This window comes from Hipposideros armiger, unplaced genomic scaffold (assembly GCF_001890085.2).
Source record: "Hipposideros armiger isolate ML-2016 unplaced genomic scaffold, ASM189008v1 scaffold_544, whole genome shotgun sequence".
Lineage (NCBI taxonomy): Eukaryota > Metazoa > Chordata > Mammalia > Chiroptera > Hipposideridae > Hipposideros > Hipposideros armiger.
This window is the reverse complement of record NW_017731894.1, coordinates 1,058,695-1,074,588: the sequence shown is the minus strand read 5'-3', so window position 1 is coordinate 1,074,588 and position 15,894 is coordinate 1,058,695. Positions and strand designations below refer to the sequence as shown.

Here is a 15,894-nt window from a genome sequence, read left to right as displayed (position 1 = left end):
CTTTTATTTGGTGTGTGGAAGGTGTGCGGAAGAGGGGGTAGTCTTATACGGCGAGTATATAACAAACTCTGTATTTTGAGTGGAAATGTTAGGGGGTCATCTTATACGCCCAGTCGTCTTATACGCCGGCAAATACGGTAAATACAACTGTTAGAAAAGCCACACTAACCCCCAGCTCTCCCGCCGTGAAGGTCTTGAGGGAGCTAACTTGTAGGACGCAGCATTTGTGACCATGTCGACCCCCCAAAAACCTTAAAACGGTGTGATGCAAAGCTCTAGTTAGAACCTCCCCCACTCAGATACCTCCAACCAGTGAAAGAACCCCCCACAAAGTGAGATTATCAAGTCTTAAAAATAAAGTTAATTTCAAGCTTTAGTCTTATAAGTTTAGTTTAAAATACCTAAACCATTAGAACTGAATTTGAATTTTAGGCAATAAATAAATTGCATGAGTATTTCTTCAATCCATTGTGGTAAAGAGCCTAATGTGATATAAAAATAGAAAACAGTAGCGGAAACAAGCCTTATACTTTAGTCAGTGTTGACTTAAAGACACTAACTATCCCTTGTTGTAATCCCCATGCTTTCGGAGAAGCCACACACTGACTTCGAAGTCAGGATCTTTCTGTGGCGATTTCACCTGTGGAGACTCCAAGTCATCTATCATCTATAACCGACACACACAGGACCTCAACCACACCAACACTCTACATTTACATGACAATTACGATACGAAAGGGCTTTCTAATCCTGTCTACATTTTATACAGGTTTTTAGTAACTTAATATATAAAGGGAATGTATTTCAACGGTAGTACTCTACCACAAGCAGAAATCTTGACAAATTTTTTTTTTACTTGGAGCTGGCAGGAGTCTTTTTAAAAACAACCTGTTAAAACAATCTATTAAGGCCAAGAAACAAGTCTGATAAGTCCTATGCAGACACTATGTCTGTAATGGGTTATTCTATCTGAAAACAGCTGAAAAAAAATTACGACAGTCGGTATCATCATCAAGGTCACTTTTTGGTTACCATGTAATTTATCTTTTACACGTGGACAATTCACACTTTTGAGAGCACCACGCTCTCTCGTTCTGTAACTGTTGCCTTCTAAACCCACTTGGACCCTGGACATCACCAGTGTGGGCGGGGCTCAGATTGAGGGAGCAGGTTGGCCACCAGCTTAGAAAACACACAGGAAAACGAGCAAATAAAGCAGACTCATGCTTTTCAGAAACAGAACCCAGGTAAGAAGCACTCCGTCCCCTGACTTCTGTCCCCAGGGCCCAGGGACCCCAGGACGGCTGGTCTCTCCTCCCGGCCTCAGGCCCTGAGCACCATCCTCACACTTTCAAGGCAAAACTTCCCGGACAATTCATGCTTTGAAGGTTTTGTTTCATAATATTATTTAAAAAACTTTATAATAGTTATATTTTGCCTTGAATTTTATCTAAACTGTGAAATCAAACACCAAAGATCTGACTTATTTAGTGAACTTAAAAGTCAGCTGATGTAACTAAATTCAACTGTAAGTATCTCGTAGATGCTGCCTCAGATAGTGGGATAAAAAAATTGCTTTAAGAGTTAGGAAAACACTCAGCTCTACTGACTTGTAGAATATTTTAACTGTAGGTCACACTGAGGTCAAACTGGTAGTCTGCCAGCTAAACGTATCCTTCTCAGAAAATTTTTAACTTAATTTTTTCTTTTAACTGAAAGTTACAAACTAGCATTAGGGTTTTGCTTCTGCTACTTGTCAGCACTGAATATATAAAGATAATATAAAATAATACAGAGAACAAACTGATGGGTGCCAGATGGGAGGAGGATTGGGGGAATGGGTGAAAAAGAGGAAGGGATTAAGAAGTAGAAATTGGCAGTTACAAAACAGTCATGGGATGCAAAGTAAAGCATCAGGAATACAGTCAATAATAATGTAATAACTATGTATAGTGCCAGGTGGGTCCTAGACTTATTGGGGGTATCGCTCTGTAAATTATATAAACATCTAACCACTATGCTGTACACCTGAAACTAAAGTAAAAGAATACTGAATGTCAACTGTAACTGAAAAAATTTTAAAAAGGGGGTGAAGGTGAAAAGGAATGTGAGGTTCAAATTTCTAGTTATAAAATAAGTAAGTCATGGGGATGTAAAGTATAGCATAGGGAATACAGACAATAATACTGTAACAACGTATGGTGTGAGATGGTTACGAGACTTATGGTGATCACTTCTTTAGGTATATAGTTGAATAACTATGGTGGACACCTGAAACTAACATAATAGTGTATGCCAGCTATAATTATAATCTTAATAACATTTTTTTAAGAGAAAAAAATGATCAAAATGGAAAAAAATATGATAAGTTTGCATGGTGACAGACGATGCTAGAATTAGTGGAGTGATCACATTTGAAGGTATAAAAATGTTGAATCATTATATTGTACACCTGAGACTAATATAGCTAATATAACATTGTACAACCAACTATATTTAAGTAGAAAATAAAATTAAAAAAAAACCAAAATGTAAAATATGCAATTCTAAATCTACTCTAAAATAAAAAATTATTTAAAAGTATTAAAGTAATATAGAAAGCGACTTGCTCTATTACAGACAGCCAGTAAAAGCCCATAAAGCCTAGAAACTTCATGCTCTGTGTGAGAGGGACACTCCCAGTTCCAGATGAGCCGCCGGGGAAGTGTGGCCGTGACCTCATTCTTTGTCACAGCTGAACAGATGGGACATGCTTCAGCATCCACTGTGTTTGCTGAACACTCAACAGTAAAGCAAAGCCCATTTTCCATACTAAAGAGACGGTGGGGGCGGCCTTCCCAGCTACAGCCCCAGACCTGACCTGGTGTATGAACGAACCCGCTTTCTCTTGTTTGAGCCCCGCACTGAAAGGCAGCTGGGAAGAAGGACCAGGCGTCACTCCCCAGGGGCCTGTCCGGGCCTCTGTTACTTCCTCCCACCCTGTAATGCCATAAGCAAGTTTTCACGTGAGACGCTTTACTCAGAGGGGCAGGCGTGTCCAAGTACGGTTTAAACATAAAAAGTACAGGACACGTGCATCTTTCCCATGAAGAAAAGTGAGGTCAGAAGGATGCAGGTGCTGCGTGAGAAACCGAGAGCCAATCCACAGTATAAGGGGACCTCAATCAAAAGCATGATGCATGTTTTGGAACTAGAAAGTTGCTTTTCTGACCCGCTTGCAAGCCAGTTACTTAAACATCAAAGACCTGCTCTTCTAAGCAGTGATTTCTGCGACCCTTAAAGATTTTCCTGTTTACGATTTCTGTTCCCCAAAATGTTAAGCTGCTTTCTCAAAAACTGGCTCCTCGAGACGGCTTTTGGTTGAACGCTGACTCTGAGCGGGCCGTTGGAGGTAAATCAGCTGAGAAAGCAGGTTTGCATTGTTGTTTCCTTCTCTCCGTGCACGTGTAGGTGCAGAAGCAGAAGTGCCCAGTGGCAACGGTTTCCGATGTTCTGACATGTACACATTCAAAAGGAACTGGGATGCGAATGTCCACTCAGACCAACAACAAAGGAGCCCCCACCCCGAAAATGTTCCACATTCAGTGAACTGTGCTAGGCTTGTTCCCAGGGCCTGTTAAAATTTAAACAAACCTATTTTAAAAAACTCTGGCAGCGGTTCATGAGCTTTACAGTTAAATAGATGCATGCCTGCCCGCCCGCACGCCCACCCGGCTGCCGGCCGATCAGTAGCCCTGCCCTGCCCTGCCCAGCCCTGCCAGGAGGCTGCTGTGCACACGCACCTGGAGCGCCGTGCGGTCCGATAGGCAGTGGGAAGACAGTGCTTTGCCTTCGAGTGAGATCTAGACCTGGACTTGGACGACGAATGATACTTGGGAGAGCGCGACCGCGTTCGAGACCGTTTTTTGTGCTTTTTCTTCTTCTTCTCCTTCTCTTCGTCTCTGGGCGGGTCTCTGCTTTTGCTCGAGGGTCCTTCCGGAGGCCTAATGTCTAAAGTTGGCAGAGGTCGGCCTCCACTCCGCAGAGGCGAGGCCACGGCACTGGCTTCCTGGGGACAGAACCAAACGTCTGGGGTTAATACGGAACATATGACATTGAAAAATGTGCACGTATCAAACTTCAACATTATTGGTCTTCCCACCAATAATGTACCCGCATCTCTTAGAGGGGACCGCATCTCTAAGTGGCTCTAAAGATATCGCCGTGGCATCTCTCCCTGCAGTCTGAATTTGATGAGAGGGCATTGTGTTAGGAAAAGGGCCACGCTTGCTCTTTCATAAATAACTGTGACTTTCCACTGAAAAAGAAACTCCTCAAACCTCGAGCATTCGGTTTTTATGAATGTCTGTACCACTCCAAAAACAATTTTGAAAGAAGGCCTAAACTAAAAGGTTCCTCTTGGAACTCAAAAAAACTCTTTGTCACAAGGAAAAAAGCCTGCGTCCCTCTCTCCCTCTACACGAGATGATGGATGTTAACTAAACTTACTGTGGGGATCGTCTTGCAGTATAAGCACGTCAGGCTATTATGCTGTACCCCTTAAGCCTAAACAGTGCTACATGTTAATAAAACTGAAGGGAGAGAGAAAGTCGATACCTAGTCATAAACACGACAGTGCCAACAGCACAGGTCCCTCTTGTACTGCGTATATTAGTTCAGCACGGCACTGCACTTAAATACTTTATTTTTCATCATAAAAAACCTCCTTATCAGGACAGCAGACACACAGAGAGGCGAGCACAGATGGGAAATGCGTTGTTGTTTTCACAGCAGGAACGCCAGCACCCTCAATGGTGTGCGTCTCCCAGAGCAATCCATATCTAGGAATTCACCCTAAAGAGACACTCACCGAAGTGCGTAAGACGCACGCCTAAGGACCCACATCATATCACCTTATGGTGACCGGGAATTCAAACCACCCGAGTGACCATTCATGGGTCCTGGTTCAGTACGGTACATCCATACATGAAATAGCATTCAATTTTAAAAAATAATGTTGTGATCCTATTTTTATCAGCGTTTACATCTGTCCACATCACACTGTAAAATAAAGAGTCTCCAAACCAAACCCCATAAAACACCACCACCACCACCCAGCTTCAGCCGTTCCCCTTGTCATTCCTCAACTCACTTTAAATGAGCTTTACCTACAGCTGGCGAACACCACACAGCTTGAGGCTACCAAGAAACCCACCATGTATCACTTTGTGCTGCAGGGAAGCTAGCTGTCGGGTCTGCGGGACCGAGTGAGGGCAGGCGTTGACGGGGTGGGCTCCAGCAGGCCGGGCCTCCCCGTGGGCTGCGGGCCGGGCCAGTGTAACTCTGCAACTGCCCCGGGTTCCCTGCTGTCCTCTCCTGGGTCCGTCTGGACAAGGCCAAGGGACGAGGGAAATGAACACTTCGTGCAAATGTTCCTTCTAGACCTGTGTTCTTCCTTCGGCTCCGAGAGGAGCTGCACTGGGCGGGGCAGGGTGGGGGCGCCTGCGCCCCGGTGGTGACTTCTCCATCTTCTGTTCGTTGTGAGCAGGAAGGCAGCGGGGCTGAGGACCTCACCAACCACACGCCCCGTTCCCAAAGCAGTTTCTTCCCACCTAAAGTGACCGAGTGACCGGCGCTGCTGCCTGGGTCCCTCATCCGGACCCCACCGCCCCCTCATCACTGCTGCCCAGGTCACTTTCAAGGCTCTGCCTAAACTGTCTCCAGGGGAGCTGTTTCATCGCGGGACAGTTCTTAGAACCAAAGTCTTTCTCGCTCCAATTCCCTTAGTATAATTACAATTTCCAGGTCAAATTTCTAAATAATCTGTTGTTGTTAAAACAGCTGCAACATGTAAACGCTCCCTAAGAAACCGACCTCCGAATCTAAGAACTCCTGTTTCCACTCAGGCACCAGTCAGGGCTTGTCCAGAAGCACACACACTAGGTGACGCTTTAAATTAAGAATAAAAGAAATAGAAAAGATGGAGCAAGTTTTCCAACTGTAGAGGCTGGAAAACGGGAAATGCTGGCCGAGCGCGTGGCTGCCCCGCCCCAGCAGGCACAGACCAGGGGGCAGCACGCACCAGGCAAAGGACCTGCCCTTGGGATGAGGCACATGAGCGCAGGGCGGCCCCGCATGACCTCGAGTCTGGTGTGTGGCACAGTCAGCTGTGCTGGCTGAGGAGAGCTCCGCTGTGGCCCGGACAGAACACCCAGCTCGTGGTGCATTTGAAATCCCATATCCACGGGCTCTAAGTTAGGAATACACACACATGCAAAGCGAGACTGGAGTCGGGAACACAAGCTGCCACCCAGAGCTTTCGTGAGGGCGCGAGGCCTCACGAATGCCCGGTAGTGGGCAGGGCCTCGCTCACTCCTGGTCCTTTCTGGGCCAGGCACAGGGGTGGGGGTACCCGAAGGACACAGCCCATCTCAGGGAGAACAGCCACAGTTCCCGCCTCACAGGTGGTCTGCTCTGGGATGAGTGACGGAAACCCGGGGCTGACATCTTTGCTCAGTGCTCTTCACCGCCCTGGGGACAGACACACCATGGAGGGGCGAGCCCAAATCCACAGGAGGACTGGTGGCTCGTTAGCTGAGAGTCTATTTCTGTCGTTACTGCCAACCTGGTCACGTGCCTCTGGTTCCCCGCCGCTCCTGCCTTTACCCCAACGCTGCCGGCCTCACCACCACAGTGGAAGTTCAGTCCTCCACCTTCAAGCGAGGGATAATTGAATCAATATTTTCAAAACCTAACTTGTAATCAAGCCATGGACCTATTTATTCTAATGAAACGATTACCTTCCCCGCTGAAGTGAGACTGGCAACCTCGGTGGCCTTGGCCACGGTGAATTAAGATGATTTACTGCGTCAGCCTCGCTGCCGTTTTTCAGCTTGAAAGGACTCAAAGGATGTTAAACACCCAGCAATTAGACCCGAGAACAAAAGCACAAAGGTAACAGACACCAGCACGGAGTCACGGGCTGTCTGCACGCAGTCACAGGACCCGACAGGCCTAGTTCCCCGCACGCCCGCAGGTGACACTGAGCTGCCGCTGCACTTGGGGTTGGCAGTGCTTCTCTTGGTCAGAGATACAGCAGTCCCCCCACCCAGTGTGTCACCCAAGGTCCCAAATATTAAACGGAAAACTTCAGAAGTAAACAACCTCTACGTTTTAAACGACACGTGGTTCCGAGTCCCTCTGCCACCTCGTCACGTGGGCATCTCATCGTCTCACAGCGTCCCAGGGGTGAGTGCAGTGCCAGGAGCGACCTGTGGAGAGGCCACATTCTCAGGCCTCTTATTCCAGCACACGGCTGTGACTGTCCTGTTTCGCTGTTGTGTTGACCTCTTCCTGAGCCTATCTGCAAATCAAACTTCATCACAGGTCTGTACGTACAGGAGTGGACATAGTGTATGCAGGGTTTGGTACATCCGTGCTTTCAGGCACTCCTGGAGGCTCTTGGATAAGGGGGGACACATCCCCACCCCTCCACGGCACCATGACGACCCGCATTTGTAGCAGGGGAAGCAGGCTCAGGTCACGCCCCCCACAAGGGTCCCTCCCCAGCAGCCTGGGGAGGAGCTGGGTTTAGCCCACAGCGTGTGCCTCCCCCAGACAGCAGGTGCCAGGAGCCAGTCTGCAAAAGCACACCACTGGGAAAGATTTCGGGCCACGGCACTGCCCAGACAGGCGGTGGTGGAGGCGGGCTGCGGGAGCTCTGTCCTGGGCTGGGGGCTTTCACCAAAGCCAAGCGGATGGCAGGGGTGCTCACTCAGGCTCCCTGTACTGCGGGTCTCAGGTACCAAGGACAGGCGTGCACCACCAATCTCCCCAACAGCTCTGCAGTGCGGCTGCGTGCAGAGCCGGAGAAGGCGGGGACTCAGGCAATGCCCAGAGTCAGGCTGAGCTGTGGGAAGTGGCTGTCACAGCTATTTGTGACACGAGCCATGGAGCGGTTCCAGGGAAGACCAGCAGGGCTGTGTGGACAGAGCACCCGGCACCCACGCCCCTACCGTGCAAATGCTGTCCGGTGGAGCTCAGGCCACGAGGAGCAGGAGCCGGGCCAGAGCCGTCCACCTCCCCACGAGGCCCTCTCCTCCGTGGACTGAGAACAGGCCTGTTGGGAGGCCCACTGGGGGCAGTGAGGCAGGTCTGTCGCATGTGCGATCAAAACCCCACAGACATAGCAGTCAGACGGGACGAGAAGGGAGAGAGCAGCCAGCCAGCTGTGTGAGCCCACGCTTGCTGCACGCTGCGCTCGCTCTGGGGCTGAGCTGCCCACTGCTACCAGCCACGAGGCAACCGCACACTTGGAATGTGGCCAGTGTGCTCAAGGGCCTGAGCTGTGAATTTTGTTTAATTTTAATTAAGTTAAATTTAAATTGCCATGCGTGGCTATGGCTACCATATTATTACACAGTGCAAATCTCGACAAATAGTAACTTTCGATGTAAATGCCACTTCCAGCTTAACCAGGAAGAGTGTCAACTGCCCAGAAATTTAAAGGGATGTATGAATAACCTGGAAGATACACAGGGCCCCGCTGAGTCAAGCCCTCACCCTCCCTCCCGCGAGGTGACAGGAGCTAGGAGCTGCTGGCAGGAGGCATGGCGCCAGCTCCCCCACCGAGCACGGCTGCCTTTTCGGGATGAATGTTCATGTCCAGCAGAAGTGATCAGAGCACCGGGCGTCATGGCGGAGGGGAGGGCACAGGTTGGTTTTCAGAGAGTTTGCAAGACATCAAGGGGGGGGCTTTCGAAAAATGAGTCATTTATCAGAGTATTGAAAAAGTCACTGCCCCCCATGTTAGTAACACTGGAAAATAATGCTGATCAGTCCTTCGATCACGACAAAGCATTTGCAGACAAATTAGCTCCCAAACCTACAACTGGTATTTCCTGCTGGGGGGGAAAGGGGCTGCCTGATGGCAAACTAACAAGTATTTTTAAATACAATCTTACTTGTGAAGTAATGCTGCAGTGACTAGGAAATGGGATAATTATACATAAGACTCAAGGTTTCAGACTTCTGTCCGCCACTCACAAGCCTCGGCCTGCTGATGCTTTCCAAGGCGCGTCTGCGCGTCCCACTCTGCGGGCACCACCCCCTTGTCTGACCAGCTGTGCCCGTGGAGTGCTCTCACTGCCTCGTCACCTCTGCTCCCATCTGCCGGACACACAGCCATGACAGTGTTCTTCCTGGGCAAATGCTTTTTTGTGTCACTGTCCCACCCTTATGCCCAAGGCTAGGCTCTCCCAAGTCTGCCTTGCTTCCTAGTCCAGCTTTGTCTTCGCGCTAGCCACGCTGCCTGACCAGGCTCCCCCACACCTACCACCTGGGCGTCTCTTTGGCCCAGGATCACCTCTCCAGATTTAGGGAGCTCCAAGGCTCCGCCCAAGCCCCAGGCCTGCTACAAACCTGTCTGTCTGGGGGAGGGCTGCAGGCCACGTGCCTCCTCTGCCCCTGGAAGCCCAGGCAGTCCCCCCGACGCCACTGAGATCTGCTCTGTGCCTGCAGCTGTCTGTCCTGATGGAAATGCTCGTGTGACGTCAACCGCACAAATGCGATTTTATGGTCACTGGGTAAGAACCAGGCTTCTAATTCACGTGGCAGAGCGCCTCGGTGCCTTGAATGCACAGGCTCAGCAAACAGGGCTGGTTTGGGTTCCCATTTCCTTGTCTAACTCTTGTTGGGCCTGTAAACTTGGCAGCATCATTAACCTTTTTTAAGTAATTAAGTAATGGAAAAAATTACTGTTACCTAAAAAAACGTCCTGAAGCCCGTTGTTATGTAAACGATCGCAGGTAAGTCAAAAGGGCGTGATCCAACGTTTCTGGTTTCTCTCCATTTTCAATACACACCCCTCCTCTCCCCACAAAAGTGGTATGTACGGCACGTGCACCAATCTCTAAGGATTATGTACACATTGGCTTTTATATATTTTAAACACTGTAAATGCCTGCCCATGTCGGTAAACATACTTTAAGGCGTCACTTAAAGCTACACCTGATGTCAAACCCGCACTCCTACCAAACCCGTCAGTGGCACCAGGCTCGGTCGCGCAGAAGCAGAGCCAGTGCAAGTGGGGACTTGCGGATTAATGATGGACGCTCCTTACGTTACTGGAGAAAGATGGGTGACTCTGTGAATTGTGCCATGTGTCTAGCTACATGCTCCTCAGACTGAAAAGAAATTCCAAGTGGGCAGAGTAAAACGGACAAAGAGGAAAAGGTTTGCAATGCTGGTGACAAAAAGCCAACACAAAGTAGCAGAGACAAAGACAGAGAGCCAGGAGGAAATGAGCTGAGGCTCCGAGGGCGGTTGGTGCGTGTGCGTGCGTGTGCGTGCGTCAATGCCACAAAACCTCCGTAAAGTTACTCAATATCACTGAGAACTAGAACAGGTAAGTTAGGCCACACAGACACCATTTCCCACTGACCAGACTGACGGGAATTAAAGGCTGATGATGACCAATGCTGGCAGAGGTGTGAAGACACAGTTATGTTCACACCCGTGGAGATGAACGAAAAGCGACAGTCATGCTTAAGCTCAATGAAAAGGCAGTCCCAGGCCAGCTGCCTGATGACACGCTCAGGAAGTGCCCGCACAGGTCCGGGAAGCAGCATTGCTGAGAGCAGCGCGTTACCACAGCAACCCGGCACCTTGCACTGCCGCCCGCCCGCAGGGGACAGTGACCAAGCCACTGCGCGCAGACCGGCTCCTTCTAGGGACTGACACCCAATAATGTTTTCCCAGCGCGTGTAACACGTGGGGCACAGTGCTGACATCCATGTGGGGAGAGCTCTACTAGAAATTTAAACCTACACCTGGGTAAGCGCCTTTTCCCCTCAAGAGCACACAATGGAGTATCATCCACCTTAAAAAGGCAGGGCAATCTGCGAAGTGGAATACAGGACAAACGCTGCATGCCCTCATGTGCAGGAGGGCCCGAGAGTGGTCATTCACGGAGCAGAGGACAGGGAGGGCTGGGCAGTGAGGGTCCAACGGGCAGGTTTCCGCCTGGGAAGGTGGGCTCTGGGAGGACGTCACTGACGGCTGCCCACAGTGTGAATGTGCCTCGTGCCCTGAGCCGTGCGCTTAATAAGGCTTGAATGGCAAAGTGTACGGGTGTCCATTTTACACAATTAGAAAACAAACAAGTAATTGGTGTTTCCCTGGGAATTAAAGGAAAAGCATGCATGAGAAGACCTCTGCTCTCCACCCTGTGCCTTCCCCGACACGCACACACTGCTCTCATACAAGGCAGACGTGACAGGAATCTCCTCCCGTAAGGCGGACACACTTTAGGACCACGCACACCTGCCAGGTGTCCAGCCAGACCTTCCCAGCGGTGTCCCCATGCCGCCTGCACGTGGCTGCTCAGGCAGGTCTGGGTGCCACCCGTTCCCACAGGGCTGACCCACAAAGTGTCAGTCCCTCCAGATGCGAAGACTCTGCAGCTGTGGGCGGGGCCCGACCTGCCCGTTTGCGAGCACGGTGCACAAGGGCCCACGGCGAGGTCAGGCAAACCTGTCCCCAGAAGCTGCCATAGGCTGAAAATATTTCCGAATGTGAATCTCATTTATGACACTTGCCAATTTAATTCAAGTATTTTTGTTTCAAAGCAATTAAAGACATTTATCACCATCTGCTGCTACCATTCCACTTTTGTTGGGATTGTTTAGTAGCTACGATCTCTCCCACTAGACACCCAGGAAAAGCGACCCAGTGATTTAAACAAGCAGCAGAAACACTCATTTCTACGCATTATGAATTCAAAACACATGCTTGGAAACAAGGACGATGGAGACGCCGCACATAAAGGTTGGAGGGTAAAAGCAGCCCAGCTCGTGCTAACGGGGAATGGTTCTGGGGCCATGACGAGCCAGCCCTGTAGATTGGGGAGCTGGATTAACGACGAGTGACTGTGGCTGTGACGGAGTTTTCATTAAAACACAATTGCATTAGAAAATAGAGATGCGACTATGTAATATAATCGGTTCAAGTATCTACATATGCAGATGTATTTTAATTAAGCCCTTTATTCACCGCACAAATGACATCAAAACAATAAAGGAAATTAAAGCAGCCCACCCGCCCCTCCCACCACAGCAGCCGCCCCCGGCTTTCCTAGGTTCCCCACGCTCCTTGCTGTGGACGTAATTTTTAAAGCTGCAGCCATAAAGGTGGAGGCATTTTACACTCTCCCTCTCCCGCTCTTACATCAAAAGCCTTTTCCTGCCGTTACAGGGGTGTCAGTGACCAGGTTTAGCCGCTGCAGGTTTAATTTCCGCAGTGGTGCAGCGGTCTTTCCCCAGCTAGCCAGTGACCACAGGGGCTGCTCCAGGATGGGCTACCCTGGGGACAATGCCGGGAGCGCAGAGGTGGAGCGGCCGGGAGCGCAGGGGTGGAGCGGCCGGGAGCGCAGGGGTGGAGCGGCTGGGTGGCGGATGCTAAGAGGGGCCCAGAGCAGCAACCAGGACACCAGGCCACAGCCCACACTGACACCAGCTTGCGAGGCGGACACTTGCGCCTCCTCCCACCTAGTCCAGCTATTATTTTTGAGGCCTCCTGCCAGATTCGAGAGTTTCAGATTGGTTTTTGAGGCGACAAAGCTGATTCGACCTTCAACAGAGCACTGAAAATCTGAACTCCACATGGAAAACCAACAGGCTCCGTGCAGCAAAAATCCATTTTGAATAACGGCCCAGACTCTTAGAAATGTCAACGTAATTAAAGTCAAAATGTGCAGGGCCCGTCCAATGTGAGGGGGGAAGGCAGCCACCAGACACACTGGGGACACTCGGAGATGTGGTGTGGGCGCTGCTGCGAGCAGCCCTGCAGGGCAGCTGGCTCTGACCCAGCTAAAGGGAGAGAACGGCCAGAGGGGCTAAGTGCGGTCACACAGCTCTGGAAGGCGCCGCGAGGATCTGACCCTGAAGAGGTGACGGCGGCGGCCACCTCTTATCTTTCCTTCTAGTTACAGCACTGACACTGACACGTGCCCGCGCCTGAGAATCTCTGTCACGCGTCCCTCACAGGCGCAGACAGACCCCACGGGCCCCGCGCGGCAGCCACAGAGCAGAGCCTGTCTGCCTGGGGCCCAAAGGCCCGGGTCTCTGAAAGCGCCCAGGCCTGGGTAGGCGTGGGCGTCAGATCCTCCCTGACCAGCGGACCCGTGACAGCGGGCACTCCCGGGCTCTCAGCCACCGCGCCTCCCAAGGGCTGCCATGGCCCTTTGTAACCTACCTCTATGCTGAAGGGGTTCTCCTCAACCTTCCCGACGTCTGCTTCTGGCAGAGGGTTCTTTAAGGTTTGTAAAAACAACGCTGCTTTCCTTTTACGTTCTGCTTGCAGCTGCTTCTCCTTCGACTCCTTCGACGCCTGGGCCAGCTTCTCCCGGGCAGCCGCGGCCAGGCGGTCCTCCAGCTTTTGCTTTGCTTAAGGAATAGACAGAAGGACTGACGGTTAGAGCTAGCAGCATTGCATGAGGCAGGAAAGGATCGTGAAATATGACGCAGTCATGTTAAAACACGAACAAGACACAAATTTCGGGGTAGATTAAAAAATCGGGCAATTGGATTTTGAGAGATGGCTTATAATGCTTATTACTTATTACTCATGCTTATTACTTATTACTGGTATTTTCAGATTTCACTTTCAAAATCAAAGGCAGAGGCTGATGGGCTCCCACCCCAGTGAGAGCCGGGGTGGCTCTCAGAATGGTGTCCAGACACCCCAGGTGGGGAAACCCGGGAAAGGTTTTGTTCCGGATGAGCCGGCACTGCCCAGTCCACACACAGCGAGCTCAGGTCTAGGCACACATGCACGTGAGCAGGAGGCAGCTTTGGGAGCAGCTCCAGCACAGGGCACGTCCGTACAGAAAGGCAGCCTGAGGTTAACAGCCACCTTTTACAAACGCGGCTTGATCTGTTTGTGCACATGCAGAGGCCAGTTACAATAGAACAGGTAAACGCTGGAAACCAATCGTGAAGGCCCTGCTCTGGAGCAGAAAACAATGTCTGGGGTGGGGGGTGGGGCTGTGAGACAGTCACGTAACAGAGGCAGGCGGTGGCCGGGCCGTGACCCAGGAAGACCAGCCTGGGCCTGGGCACCATCAAGGGCCTGATGGTTCTGCTGGGAGATGGTCACACAAAGGGCAGGGGTGGCTCCTAGTCGGACACTTGCCCCAGGGTCACCGCCCAAGCAGAAAGGCCCCTCCATTAAAGTGCCCGGGCGAGGCGGCAGCCCCCCTGCACACAGACTGTCCCCCTGCAGCACTGCCTCTAGGCTAAGGGGTCAGCGCTGCGACTGACAGCTCTGCAAATGTCCACAGGCACCACGCAGCTCCCCCGGGGTCTGGTTCCCGCAGGCTGAGACTCTGGCTGGCAGCGTTGGCGATTCTGGCTTAGTGGGTTAATCTTGTATTTAGGCACTTTTTTCTTTCAAAGGGTTCAAAACACAGACAAACCTTGCTTTGCTTCTAGCTCCTCCTGGGTAAGCGGGGGCCGCTTCTCCTCAACCACTGCACAGGGCGGGGTCACTGCCAGGTTAGCGCTTGGGGCGCTGCTGGAACTTTCTTGGCCTTCTTTGCTTTCTTCATCATCATCACTGTCGTCATCTAGTTTAACACGGTTTTTTTCCAAGGGAAGGAGATCATTCTCTTTGGCCTTGATCGCAAAGCTTATTGGAGCAAATGAAGCTATTGAGAAAAGGTGAGAATGGTTAGCACATTTCCAGGTAACTGGAAACACAGAGCAGAAATCCTCGTGGGCCCGCCGTCCCCACGAGCGCCAGCGGTGTGGGGGACGTCTGCATGGAGCCACAGCTTATACAGGGGGGCCCAGGGACAGTGAGGCCCACGTGCGAGCCACGCCTGAGGGCCACGTCAGGGAGGCACTCCCTGAGGGTGGGTGTCAGCGGTCAGTTCTCTGGGCTCAGCAACAGCTGGGTTTGCCTGTTGGCATGTGATGAGACTCCACCGCGAAAAGGTAAAACAATCCCAACTCTGTAAAACGGCCCTTCTTACAAAGCAACAGTTATAGGAGCCCCTTCATGCGGTCAACTTTGTGCTGGGCATTGTCAGACTGTTCTTACACCAGTAAGAAGGCTTTAAACTGGGCACAACAGAAGTTTAGGTTCAACTGCCTCCCCTAGAATATCTGAGGGTTTTCATGTACGAGAAGAACAAAGGCCCCAGAGGAAGCGCCTCCTTCCCCGCCCCCATCCACCCGACACTCACTCACCGAGTCCCTTTCTCCGTCAGACACTATGGCGACTGGCTCTTAACCACACCTATTAATAAGATGCTGTATTTTTAAAAACCATGAGTTATTATTTATGGAGGACATTCAAGTAAACCACAATGAAGGGAGATTTTAGTGCAAACCAGCCAGCTCTGGGAAGGAAGAGGGTTCTGGGTCCACGAAGGCAAGTTCTAGAAGGGGCTGTGACCATCAGCAACCCCACTTGAACCCCAGGTTCTCCCAAACCCACGTGCGGCCTGAAGCGTGTTACTGTCCCAGGTCTGTGACATAACCCCTCGAGCTACAGAGTGCACCCAGAGTGTTCGGCGCTGGGAGAGGGACACATCAGAGTGACAGGAGCAACGGCAGAGGCTGGCACTGCAGGTGCACGTCCCCAAGCACCCCGAAAACTGCCAGCACGCCGGGCATCAAAGCCGCGCCTTGTTGGGGAGCCAGTGCCACCCAGCTCACTGTGCTCGTGTTAAGACCCATCCTAACCTCTGGGGACACATGCGAAACATTTATGGATAAAATGCTGTGTATGTGCTGGGAACTTGCTCCAAAATGCACTGGGGGCGGGTGTGTGTGTGTGTGTGTGTGTGTGAGGCAGGCAGGCACTGGACCGAGCCCTGCAAAATGGGTGTGTGTGTGTGTGTGTGTGTGTGTG

General features: G+C 51.1%; 1 protein-coding gene across 5 annotated transcripts in view; it reads right to left on the bottom strand.

Annotated features, from left to right (window-relative positions):
* The window catches only part of SFSWAP (splicing factor SWAP), a 65,232-nt gene that overhangs the window by 12,749 nt on the left and 36,589 nt on the right, over nt 1-15,894 (bottom strand). For all 5 annotated transcript variants that reach the window (XM_019668939.1, XM_019668941.1, XM_019668942.1 and 2 more), the window contains 3 exons: nt 14,453-14,683; nt 13,231-13,421; nt 3,783-4,048 (listed from right to left, as the gene is read on the bottom strand). In XM_019668939.1, coding sequence (XP_019524484.1) covers nt 3,783-4,048; nt 13,231-13,421; nt 14,453-14,683 — 688 coding nt within the window. The remainder of the gene's footprint in view (nt 1-3,782; nt 4,049-13,230; nt 13,422-14,452; nt 14,684-15,894) is intronic.